This window comes from Simochromis diagramma, unplaced genomic scaffold (genome assembly GCF_900408965.1).
Source record: "Simochromis diagramma unplaced genomic scaffold, fSimDia1.1 OVJJ01000669.1, whole genome shotgun sequence".
In the NCBI taxonomy this organism is placed as follows: Eukaryota; Metazoa; Chordata; class Actinopteri; order Cichliformes; family Cichlidae; genus Simochromis; species Simochromis diagramma.
In genome coordinates this window covers 5,199,525-5,212,957 of record NW_024387458.1, presented here as the reverse complement: position 1 = coordinate 5,212,957, position 13,433 = coordinate 5,199,525, and the positions used below count along the sequence as shown (strand labels likewise).

The window sequence follows — 13,433 nt, the reverse complement described above, 5'->3', positions numbered from 1 at the left end:
GGGAGATGGTGAGGTAAAACCTAGCTGAAATTTCACAAAGATGTCCATGTAGTAGTAGATTGGGCTACAGTATGTGAGGCATGGGAATTTTAGCAGTTCTCTTCTGAGCTCTATCACAGCTACTGGGACATTTTTATAAACTGTTTTATTTTTTTATATCCTATCAAGTCTATCTTTAGGGTAAGTTCTGTTTTCCTTTTTACTTTTCCTTTGTGTGTTTGATATACTGACATAGACCTTTATAACCCCTAAAGTTAGTGACAAGATATGGCAGATCAGATGTAGAACAATCCTGAAAATAAATTTATTCTATCACAACTTATTGCACAAATCTAGTATGCATGGGCAAGAATGTCATGTATGTATTTATTACATTCAAGATGAATGGCATTAATTTTCTGAATGAATTCTAGTACCATATTTTTCGGACCATAAGGTGCACTGTCGATGAACAAGTCTGTTTTCATTCATAAGGTGCACCGGATTATAATGGGTGCATTAAGCGAAACAAAACAGTCAGATTAGTCAAATTTGACTCAACTTATTCTTCTTGCTTCATCCTCTACTGTACCATTGATTCATTAATGTTGAATTCTCTCGCAGCTGCTCTATTTCCATGTTGTTTCAGTATATTAATGACTAACCTCATATTGTGGATGGATTATCTCAGTTCTCCTGACTGAAGTTTGGTCCGTTTACAACATCCTGCCATGCGATATCATTTGTTCCTAACCATCCTGAACCCGTTAACTTTTATCGAGTGGAAAAAAAGTTAGCATTCATCCTCCAGCTTCACTGTGTTTATGTTATGCTAACATAACTGTGTCCCTAGCGATCGCGCAGCACATCATTATATACCAGCTAGGCCAACTTCAGTAACCCTGCAAACGCCACTGCTGTTTAGTTTTCAGAAATCTCTCAGTCAGAGCATGCTATATCATGTTTAGGTGGAAACTAGCGAGCTAACTTCCTGCTTACTTCCTGCTAACTTCAGACTCTGTTAAATTTAATAAATTCTGTTTTCATGGATGCCTGGATGTTAAACTTAGTTGTTACACCTGGTAAAGCAACAACGCTGATAATTTTATTAAAGATGAAAGAATTTAGACAGTTTTTAAGTCTCAGTGATGCCGCAGTGGTTGTTCGACTTTGGGACCTGAAATTGACAGAGTCTTGGACCCAGATTACTCCACGAGGCTCCTAACTACGGCAGCCGTAATGCTCCAACAATATGTCAAGCGGTGCGGCTCCGTAGCTTACCAAAGTCATACTAAAACATTTTTGACAGATTTTTGAGCGCCGTGTACCACATAAAATTGGTTCAAGTTCAGTAAGCACAAGCAGAATTCATACATAAGGGGCACTGGATTATAAGGCAATTTTTGAGAAACTTAAAGGATTTTGCGCCTTATATTGCGGAAAACACGGTAATAGCTATTTATCCATACATTAATTTAGAGGTTTTGTGCAGTTTTAGAAAAGCATGTGTGTGATTTACGAAAGCTGCAGTATTTTCTAAAAACAGGTGTAGTGACTTCATTTGAATATCAAGTACAAAATATAGGATGGGTTGGTTTTTTCTAATATCAGTACAATTAGCAGTGAATTGCATTTTTAAATCAGTGTGCTTGAGTTTAAATATTCTCCTCTCTATATTTTGCACCTTATGAAAAGAACTCCCAGAAATACATGTGCAACTGGGTAAAGTGCAAAAATCTCTGAGTTCCCACCTCTTACATTGGTTTGGTGACTGCGCTGTCTTTGTAAAAACAGACAGTTTTTTTTCTTTGCCAAAACCAAAAGCACAATATGTCAATAAATCTGGCCCTAAATCTCTTTTCTTACCAAGCAGGTCTGTTCATATACCAATTCAAATTGTATTTGTCAATAGAACGAAGCTATAACTCTTTTGGATCCACATATTCATAAGCAGATATCTGCTAATGTTTACTTGCTTGACTTTACTTCATATGGCTTTGTAGGCAAATTCATTTTATGCTGACCATTTCTATATCCTTTAATGTCAAACACATAGCTTCTCACATTCACCGAAACACATAAAAATACCCTGCGTGTCTTCTTCTTGAAACACACGCACATGTGCGCTCTCTTAATGACGTAAATTTTCACATTGCACACACACACACTCACAGACACACTAATTTATACTGACACACAGATGGCCTCTTCTTTGACCACAAATGTAGAGTAACTCCTGCTCCCTGCGGTGTGGCCAAGGCTCAGACTGCCAGTAAAAGCGAGGGATGCTTCATGGCTCAACAATTTGCTGGCTAAATGGAAAGGGTTTGGTGTGTGACCTCAAACACTCTCCTTTCTTCCTCTCCTTCTCCGTCTCACTTACTCGCTTCTCTTTTGTCCACTCCTGGTTTTGTTGCCCATTTCCTAATCTGATTTAATGTCATTCCAACCTTTTATTTGTTGCTATGACGTTTTACTTATTATTTTTGTTTTGCGGCAACTGAATGAAATGTTCTCAAAAGCAGGTCAAATAATTTTCTAGTATTTAGAAAATGAAAGAGGGCATTTTCAACTCCTGTTTTTTCTTCACGGCTTCAAATCAGTTCTCCTTTAGCGTGCCTTGTGTCTTTATTAACATGTTTATTTTCTCACTTCTTTTCCCACAGCTTCCAGCTCTCAGTTTTATTTTCAAGGTGCGATATGAGAGGTCAAGACCAGAGTAAGGACGCGTGAGGAAGGCAAGCAGCTCAGCTCGCAAATATGAGCAGTATGAAGAAAAACTGCATTTAAGTAAAGTGCGGTTCAGCGGGTTTATTGGGTAACAGATACGCTGAAATTGAATCCAAAATTTGGTTTAGCCAAAAAGGTTTCAATGGTATTAGAGACATTACTTCATGGGGAAGTGGCTTCTATCATGTGTAGCATGCAGAGATTAGAAATCAGCGATCAGAAAATTGAATAATTGCATCCTTGCTTCATCCAAATGCGGTTAATCTACATGTGATTGGTGTCGCAAACAATTGCTGCTGACGCTGCTTGACATCTCAGAGAGATTTAGTAAGAGATGCAGGATCACAAAATTAAAATGAACTGACAAAGACCCCCCTCTCCCCTCCCAGTCACAGTGTTTGCTTAGGGGAAATATTAGATCGTATGTGTAAAATACGACGGTGAAATTTCATACTGTGTTTCAATAACGTGAGAAAACCTCAGGAGGTGTGAGCGCTTGAATAGTCAATATCAAATCCAGTTGTCCTTTCACCTCAAAGTTAAATAAGTCCAGCCAGGTGGATTTAGGTGTGTTGCAGTAATGTGCACACACACTTACACAGCCATAAAAACAGCACGAGGAAAAAAAGGAAAGACTTTTCAGATTGGAGAGGACAGGCAAGGATCAGGGGTGCAGAGGGAAAGGGTTACGGTTAACTTTCCTCTAAAGGGTGTCAAAAAAGGAACTAAATTGGGTGTCAGAAAGCACTAAGGAGTTGAAATAAGTCAGGGTCCCCCAGCTCCCATGTGGGTGGGTGCTTGCTTTATACTTTTCAGACAATGTCCCTTTAAAAGCACCACGTCTGGAAAGCCCATTAGATGTGCATATAAAATTTCCCCTGTGATTAATAGTTTGATGAGGCAGGGTTGGTTGGAGGGTACTACCAACATGTGGCCGGCAGGGCTCCTCCTCTGCAGTCTCACGTTACACTCCATAAACTTGCCACTCTTTCCCACCTATATGTTTAAAAAGGAGGAGGGCTCACTTGTCAAGAATGCCTTAGAAGAGTTGTGAAAACAGCCAGCCCGAGAACGGGAGTTATACAGTTGTGGATGCCGCTTTCCCGAAGAGCAGCAACTTGGTTAGATCTGGGAAGGAGAGAGGGTGTGTGTGAGAGCGACGCAGAAGGGAAAGTGTGTGAGAGTGTGTGAGGACCAGAGGCTCCAAAGGACGTCACGCACGCTCCCAGAGAGAGAGGGAAACGTGCTGTCACAGGAAGGTGTCTATCCTCACGTGCTCTGGGCTGTGGAAGAGTCAACAGCCTCTGACAGAAGTGAGTAGATGCAGTGAGACGATGGTGTTCATTTAGTCAGCTGAAGTGGATATTACTCAAAAGTGACAAAGATATCGATTTCTAGTCCTAACTTACTTTCTGAGAGAGGTTGAAATTCCTCGACAGGGAAAAGACTGTGCTCGTGCGAAGGGTTTTTGCATCACGATGGATCAGCCGGCCAGCAGCTGCATGCGGAGCGCCCATCCCAGCAGCTCCATCTGGGGCTGCATGAGGAACCCTCACTCTGGGGTCCCAGGGGTGAATCTGCAGTCGCCCTACCAGCAGGCCCCGTTCTCCCTCCACCAGAAGCCTGAGTTCCTGGCCTACACAGATTTCTCCACCTCCTGCCTGGTGTCGAGCACGCCGCACGCAGCCTACCCTCGCGATGACAGACTGTACCAAGAGAGCCAAGGGGGTTACCAAAGAGCTGACTGGCAGTTCAACCAATGTGAGACTCGTGTGAGAGCACCTGAGGCCTGCCCGCCTGTTGCCCCTGCAGTAATAGGTGGCGGCGGCGGCAGTGGGGCTGGAGGGCCTGAGCTGGACAGTGTAGGGGGGGACAGGCTTCCAGGCACCGTGCCCGGGTGTATGGAGGGAGAATACTCACCCCAGAGCGTGGCGTCGGCCGATTCGGACAAGAAGAGCTCCAATAAGAGGAAAAGAGATGTCACAGGTAAGCCAGCGAGCTGGGATCAAGGGGTGCCACCTGGTGTGTGTTGGTTTAAAAGTATAGGAGAACAGGAAAAACAGTGATCCCTACAGGCATTTGAAAGCAAATAGCCAAATTTAGGAGTGGTAAAAAAAAAAAAAGTAGACATATTGTTTTTGTGTTTAGGGTCTCTGATAAATTTTAGACTAAAAAAAAAAACAAAAAAACACTTCCACAATTTTTTTCCTTTAGTTTTTATGCCAAACTACTGCACATGTGTAAAAACAGATCAACTAAAAACAATATTTACGTCATTCTTACCTCACTGAAAATCAAGAAAATACGCACCAAGGTCAAGAATTCCTCCCGCGCCCTGTATCACAGCTGGCAATGACACAAATTCTCTGCATTTCCTCACCAAATCAGCCTTAAAGCAGCACACTCACACGATCGCTATGTAAAAGGTGAGTAGGTGACGAGACTTTTGTGTTCAAGACACACTTTAAGTAGCAGTTGCATCCTCTTATTGTTCCAGCGCTTTCAAAAGGATGATTCATGAGGCATTTGAACTTTTCATTTTGCTGCTGTATCCGTTGGAAAAAGACCTTTGATTTATTATAGCATGGCGACATTAAAAATTATGATAAAAAACGAAGTTGGGTGTGAAGAGGAAAGCGTTTAAAGGCCTTTTGGGGATTTTGCGCTGTATTTTTCTCCTGAACACAATCCTGTTGCGTATTGATTGCTGCTATGAATTTTTCAAGCGGATAAAAGGGTTGAAAAAAACTGTATTTGGTGATATTTCAATGTATTTAATTTAATTTTATACAATTTTTCTTTCCAGATATTTCCTAAAAAAATTCCCACAAAAAATGACTTAATATATTTTTATTCTCAAACAACAATAAGAAGTAATGCCCTTAGATAATTTCGCCTATCATATTTCACACTTGCTAATAGGACACAAAAGTAACAGACGACAGACCAATCCTAAAAGTTTCAGGCGAAACATTAGCAGCAGAACAACAGGCCAAAGGAAACATTTAGTTTTAAAGTGAATCTAAATGTGTGAAGGTTTTATTATGGGGACTGTCACCCTAGCAAAATAAAAACACATCCAGCACATATGGAGCGTTCATATTTCATTTGTAGACGTTTTTGGTAAATTTAGCCTGTAATAAACACAGTGATTTATGCGTCTTACAGGAAAGAAAAATGAGCATCCATACTTTGGAAAAAATGTAACTTTTTACACATTTTAATATATATTTAAATGAAATTTTGTTATTAGAGCTCAAGCAAGTGTGGCGTAATTGTTATTCATATAGCCAACACACCACTTGCCAGGCAAATATCAAAGAAATTAAAACAAAAGTTAAAAAAGGGGAACCCAAAACAGAATTAAAAGACCAAGACAAATACAAAAATAACGCTTAAATAAGAGCGATAAGTGTCCAGAAATGTTAATATTGAATTCGAACCACATAGAGAAGTACACTAGTGCATGTTGCTAAAGATGGTGTCATCTAAAGTGTCCAGTATTTAACCCTGACCTGTCCAAACATAACAGACCATGTCTGATTGTAAAGCGTGCAAATTTGGAAATACTACATGACCAATGCATGCAACAGACATGAGTCTAATTGAAAAAGAGGAGGTGAGGGAGCACCCCACACACCCACTCCACCACCCTCCTTTTTTTTACCTTATTGTAACCTCCACTCTCTACGCTGAAAACATGCCAGACCACGTCTGGTAAAATCACTTTCCTGTGAGCCCACTTCTTACATTCTTATCCATTGACATTTTCCTGTCGTTAAGCCGTAACATAATCTCCCACTGAGTGCATGCAACATGTCTGACCACTGCATCAGTTCTGGGTTTTAGAAAAGAACCATTCACTTTTTCGAATCGACTAGCTGGTAGGAGAGCATATATTAGGAAAATGTCCTGAAGGCATTCACATTACATGCACATACATAGCAGCTGCTATACGGTCTGCTTCTGTGTATTTGTTCTGATATGGAAATGTGGTGCACTCGGGTAAAGTTTCCAAATGTTTAAAACCAAGATGATATGATCTGACATTGACTGCAATCCAAAATTTGACCATCATAACACTGTGATATTTAACAGGGATGCTGTTATAAACATTTGACTGTTGCTGGCCCTAAAATCAATATGGTTTTGATATTAAATTTTAAGGTCTGACATGCATGAAAAGGAGTTCTTCACCATTACAAAATGAGCGTGTTAACACTTAACACAGTAACTGTTAGCAAATATACTTCCTCTAACAGCTCGGATGGTTTTGCTACATGCATTTTGATGCTTTTTCAACAATTTAACTGCTTCTGTGAACCATCCATATACAAACAAGCAATAAATGTATACTATAAAGCACTGCAAAATGATTCTACACATGCAAAAAATGATTTTTCAGGTAGGTGTAAAAATGTTTTTAAAAAAAATATTTTTTAAAGCTGCTGGTTTTGATAAAATGCAGCATGATCTGCACAAATGTACATCATACCTAGGGGTCCATGACCATAAGCCAAGGGTATAAAATAGAAAAACAGAAAATTGTGCTCAGTTACTGGAAATGTGCAACCATAAAATCTTTGGCTTGATAGAAAGATATACTGTTGCCCATTGCATCACAAGCTTATGAAGTATTTTGGTTAAAATATCTTAGAATACAAATAGTTTGCAACTATATGCTTAATCTCTATTAGGATTAGGACGATGAATGAGGTTCTTGGTAAATGTTATTCCTTTAATAAATGCCTAGTAAGTTTGAGCACCATTCTCATAGAGTGCTGTAATAAGAAATTAAACATTTATTAACTGAGAACAGTTTAAAGATGCTATCTAAAGGGGTTAAAATAAACGTTAGCCAATAAACTGTCTTAATACATTGTGAAATTCAGTGTTGAACTTTAGCGCACACATTTTTGCGATCAGTAGTTTTCGCCTGGGGTTTTCTGCTTTAAAACAATCACTAATTTACAACAACTTTAATTCAGTCCTGATGAAGACAAACTCCTTTTGCACCATCCACTCAGAAAGGCACCAAATGCTGTTTGCCTTTGGGAGACCCTGCTGTGCGCAGAAGCCCTCTCCCTGCTAGTTTATGGCCTCTGGCTGTGCAGGATATTTATTGGGGGCCTGTTTGGTGAGAGCCAGTATGTGCCCTGCCAGGTGTTCAAAGCAGCTAAACCTGTCTTGGGAAATTTCAAAAGTCGGCACACTTGAGGATGCCCGTCATTATTGATTCTTGAACCACAAAAACAAATCTTTTTTTTTTCCCTAACAAACCACATGGCACATCAGGCATTTGTACACAAAAACTACACGTGTGCACAAACACTGTATGTCCTGGTTTGCCCAGTCACATCTGGCCCAGGTGCTGCAGTCCATTTCACATTCTGGCACACTGCTCTGGCAAGCACAGAGCAGAACTTCTCACTTTGACAAATTAGAACCATTTTCTGGTGATTACATCAGCTGCTGGTGTCTCTACCCCTGCACAATTATTACCGAAACTCATTCCCTTCAATACACAGGAGAGGTTTTACTTAAAAGTAAATCAACCAGCTTTCATATATGTTTATCCTGTTAATGAGGTTTAAAATTTGGCCATTTCTCTAAGCTATGTGAGAAATGCAGGGAAATATATAAATGTATAAACTGCAGCCAATTATTTCTTGAATAATCTTAGGCTGTGGGTTTTCTGACCTCCACATTCACAGAGATATCTCAAGGCTTTTTTTCTGATGCTTGCTGTCATGTAAAGATGAGTTAATGTGAATCTGCCCCGAGCGCTCCCACGGGGACTGTTCTGACACACACACCCACACCGACGTAGCACTCCGACCTGGACACATCCGCACCTTTGTTCTTTTGTTAGAGGCTTTAACGATGTTCCGCTGCATTCCTCCACTAACTTAGGCCCTCTGTGGCTGGTTTGGTGGCCCCTGCCCTGTGCTGATACGCTCTTACATACATAAATCGCGAAGGAATGTTTAGAGGAAGACATTTGCACTTACAGCATGTGTTCATGAACAGACAAATAAGGGGAAATAAGCAGCAAAAAATAACCACGGCATGCGCAGGTTGCAGGTGTACGCGACTCGTGAGGCCAGGTCATGGTGGTCTCTTTTAAAAGTGCTGGTTTTAGTGTTTACTATATGAGGGGCCACCCTTTAAAGAGCCTTTGGAGTTATGGTTTGTTGGTTGAAAAGGGTCTTGAGGTCAGTTTAATTGCGAACTAGAGGCCAGTCACAAAATGAGTGGGGAGCTAATTTAAATCAGATTAGCTGTGAATGATAGGAAAATGAAGGGTCTCCAGGTCAAGTAGCACACTTGCATGTGTAGCTGCTTGTGAAGAAAAGGGATGCTGATCGTTTTTATTTAGTTTTAAACAAAAATTATGGGATCGTACAGATCATTTATTACCTTCACTGCAAACAGCTTTAAAGCATTGGTTTCCTTGTGTCACCTGACTTTCCCTTTAAGTTGATCCAAACAGACTCATAGAGAAAGCCATCAACACAGCTTCTTAATGTTCAAATATTCTTATCTGAATTCATGTATACCACTGTTCCTTATTGAGCACTTTCAGCTGTTTCTGTATAATTTTCTCTTCAATCTTTTAACATATATTTAGCAAATTTCTTTATTGTTATTCATGATTTTAGCAGAAAATTAGCTATAATTTTCAATTTATTCATTTTAGCTTGCTATATGAACTATTATTATTATTATTATTGTTAAACTATGTACAATATTTAGTCTGGGCACAAAATTATTTGTAATTATAGCCAATTTCTTCTATTAGTCTATTATTTATCTAGGATGTTAAGTTAAAATTCTATTTGATGATCCACATTTTAACTAACAATTTCAATTTGGTAGCCATCCTATTAACTAAGAAAATATTCATAACCTTAGCTTGCCATTGAAACTATTTTTCACAATGTTTAGCTAGCTAAAGGTATTAACTGGCAGACACACCAACACGCAGAACCTTCTCATTTTTACTGATAATTTTAATCTTTTAAAGTTTCGATTCTTATTGGCCGTTAGGCTTACTCTTCTATTTTACTGATTTATGCCGTTATGTTGGCTGGAAAGTGGCTCCCTTGTGTAGTGGTTAATATTTTCACATAACCTAATACACGAAAGGTCTGCAATTCAAAACTAGGAAGAGAGACAAATCCTTGGAAGGGTTGCATAAGAAAGGGCATCTGGTGTAAAAATCTGTGCCAAATCAAATATGTGGATCCACCCACTGTGGCGACCCCTTGGGAGCAGCTGAAAAAAGCTATGCCTTTACTTTGACTTTTGATTAATAGTCATTTCTTCACTCAAACCTCAATTCATAAATAGTTCTTTTTTTTTTTTCATCTGTCGACAAACCCATTAGAGCACTTTGACACCTGATTGGGAATCTCTGGTTTAAAGGAATAAACTGGCAAATGGCTCGCACTCTATGAAATGCCTTTCTCTTTCCAGATATCCAGGAGTCCAGCTTTAAGGTGGATTCCAGCTGCAAGGCAAGAAAAGAGCGCACAGCATTCACCAAGGAGCAGCTGAGAGAACTGGAGGCAGAGTTCACCCACCATAACTACCTGACCAGGCTGCGTCGCTACGAGATCGCTGTAAACCTGGACCTCACAGAGAGACAGGTACAACGCTTTTCCCTAATATACAATTTCCAGCAGGGCAGGATGAACCATAATGTTATCATTCCACATCAACATCATACAACATCTTGGAACATATTGGAAAGCCTTAATGTCTGTCCTTCCCCTGTACTAAATACCAATGCATAAACACAGAGGCATTTGAAGTACAATGAACATGTTTTTTCCACAGTAGTTTTCATTCTGTGGTTCTAGCAGAATGACATGCAGCTTTAATGAGTGGGTGGCAGCTCCAGACTCGATGAAATCGGGCGAACATGTGTCGATGCTGCTGGATCAAACCCCGGTCTGCTTGTCAAGCCACTGTCCCTCTCAGCTCCTTCTAATGAGGCCGTGGTGCCACAGTGACCACACATGCTGCCGTCTGCTCCTAAATCTATTTCCCAGATCCCTAAAAAACACACACACATACATGGACAGAAATATTCACACACAGCCAGGTTCCATCTTCGCTCAGGGCTCCCACTGCAACCAGACAGCGCTTTCCAATTCATCCTACATGCTTTGGCAGTTTGCCGTCCTTTCAATCAGTCCTGAGTAATGGACAGACTGAGGTTTATCTGAATCCCAGAGCTGTAGGGGAGGACACTTCTAGTGGGATGTGCAGGGGTCACCTAAGGCTTCCTTGAATTGTGCACACACAGGTTGGAGTTAATTTGAATCTATTTGAGAGAGTTTAGTTTATAATTTTAAGGGAAATAAACCTGTGCTTTTGTCTGCAAATTGACATAATCAAGTAGTTTAAAAACATAATAACTGCGTATGCATAGCCTGGTTATAACTTAAGGTTTATTTGCTTTAAAATGCATGTATTTCTCTCTGCCATGGAGCATCCCACACACCATTCTTCTGTTGTAAATACTCACTACCGCACCAAATCCACAGCTAACAATAATCTTCAAAGTGTATTGTTTCCTCCACTGTGAATAATGTTAACTAAAATGTACAGGCCCCAGCTGTTTGAGGAACCAACTGTATTAGACACCTACTGATAAAGGCTTAAGTAAGACATTTTCTAAAGCTTTAAATAAACTATCTTGGTCACAGACTTAACAAATGCTCACTCTTCATTTTTTTTTCCTGTCAGTTTTTCTCTGTAATTTCCCCAGGTCTCGGGAAGTGTGTGTTTTTGCAGCTATTTATGTCTGGATAGTTAAAATATGAGCTCATTCTCATTTTTGAACAGCACAAAGATACAGATGAGCACTGTCCACACCACAAGTACAGTAAACTCACATCCTGTGTAGGCTGACTTCCTGACAGTTGACTTTTCTGACCTGTTGTCTATACGATACTCTCTCCCTCCATTTGGAGTGATTTTGCAGCCAGGCCTCAGTGCTTTGTACTGACAAGCCGTGCTCCCTGCAAGGCCAATGCAAACCAAGTGAATTTATAATCTGTGCTGGGAGATTTGTGGAGGATTATTTGTCTATTTTTTTGCTGACCGTGTTGTAAATTTTGCTAAAAATTGCAAACTGGAGAGAAAAGCCACAGTGATCCTGTTACACGTTCAAATGTGGTGAAAAATTCAAAGTACTGTGAGAAGGGTATCTGGTTTAGATTTGTATTGTCCTAAGACCACAGCCTTTATTCGTAGTGCTAAGTGTTTATACTACTAGAGCTACTATTGTTCTTTTCAATTAATGATCTATACAAATCTAAAAACTGATCACAAAAGACAAAGAATGCTGTGAAATCAACCTTTGACATCTTAGCAATTTTGCCCCTAATCCACAATTAACTACATTAATTTACCTCAACAGTGTATCCATGCTAACGACTTTGAGGAGTCATCATTCTATATGTTAATTTAATATTTCCTGTGTTTTTTCCACTACAGGTTAAAGTTTGGTTCCAGAATCGGCGAATGAAGTGGAAGAGAGTGAAGGGAGGACAATCGGCTTCGCCCAACGAGCTGGAAAATGACGACATAGACTCAGCTGCTTCACCCAGCTCTGAATGATGTTTTTAAAAAATTGTCTTCGGACAAAAAAAAAGAAGAAAAAAAATAACGAGGCCTGCGCTCAACTGGACACCAACACAACCTTTGATTTTATGGAAAGTTGGCTCCAGGAACCAAATAATTCCAGAGACTTTTTCATTCCCAAGAAGAAAACACCAAGCATCCGTCACTGTTTTCTGTTGTAAATAGTTGATTTATGTCCATAATGAACTGTATTTTCATACAACTTTGATAAATACTCCATTTAAGAGGCCCACTCTTGATATTCCTGATCGTTGTATATTAGTGACAAAGTCCATACAGCAGCTTTAAGGCTAGTGATGACATATCAGGCCATGATGTGATTGTGTTTGAGGTCCTCCCCTTTGCTTCCAGTATTGTAATCATGGCCTTTGACGCTTGACTACAACCACCTGGGAAAACTCAGACTGCACGAGTGTTGCCAAGGCCTAAGTGCCTCCGAATCAGATTTTTCTTTTTTTTCATTTTGAGAGTTTCTTTTTCCTAGAATATAGTTTTTTGGGTTTTTTTTCTTTTCAGTAAGGCATTTTTACTATGTTTTATACCATTTGAATGTTGTTGATAAAACACAGATGTTGACTGTTTCTGCAAATAAAATAAATCATCTGTTGCAAAATGGGAAACATATTGGTAATTTCTTCCACCTGCAACAGTTGAGTTATGACTGGACAGTAGGTACAGTAGATGTGTATTTTTGGCAGATGGTTTTATTATGTGTGACTATAATTCCTAAAAGCAAAATAATTACTGATAGTTCAGTTTGCTTCCATTTGCTATTTTTGTTGGCAGGGGAAAGCAGAAGTATTAAATAGTTTGCATGTGTGTGCACTTAATGGATGCAGCGAAATATTGTAGCTATATCAAACACTGTGGTGCACTTATTGGTGGTTGTTTAAACTATCAGTGTTTTGTACCATGATTTAAAATGATGACTCTTCTTCTTGTGCAAGGGCTAAAGAAATAGCACACAAAAAAAATATTTTTTGCTAAATCTAACAAACAAAACTGCACCAATCAATATTCTTAATCGGTCCGTTTATCAGTGAGTGTACAATACAATGCAACCAAAT

The 13,433-nt window shown here is 39.6% G+C and overlaps 1 protein-coding gene across 1 annotated transcript; it reads left to right on the top strand.

The window, feature by feature from the left end:
- The first annotated feature begins 3,589 nt into the window (after positions 1 to 3,589).
- On the top strand, positions 3,590 to 12,986 carry meox1 (mesenchyme homeobox 1). The gene is made up of 3 exons (XM_040014019.1): positions 3,590 to 4,695; positions 10,189 to 10,361; positions 12,220 to 12,986. Exons 1-3 carry the CDS (start codon positions 4,188 to 4,190, stop codon positions 12,340 to 12,342), a joined length of 804 nt encoding a protein of 267 aa, XP_039869953.1. The 5' UTR covers positions 3,590 to 4,187; the 3' UTR covers positions 12,343 to 12,986.
- The last annotated feature ends 447 nt before the right edge of the window (positions 12,987 to 13,433 follow it).

What these genes read in the sequence shown, in the direction of transcription:
- meox1 (XM_040014019.1), top strand. Translation starts at nt 4,188, where the DNA reads ATGGATCAGCCGGCCAGCAGCTGCATGCGGAGCGCCCATCCCAGCAGC. An exon ending in GAGGAAAAGAGATGTCACAG is followed by an intron (nt 4,696 to 10,188) that starts GTAAGCCAGCGA and finishes TTCTCTTTCCAG; the next exon opens with ATATCCAGGAGTCCAGCTTT. An exon ending in TGGACCTCACAGAGAGACAG is followed by an intron (nt 10,362 to 12,219) that starts GTACAACGCTTT and finishes TTTCCACTACAG; the next exon opens with GTTAAAGTTTGGTTCCAGAA.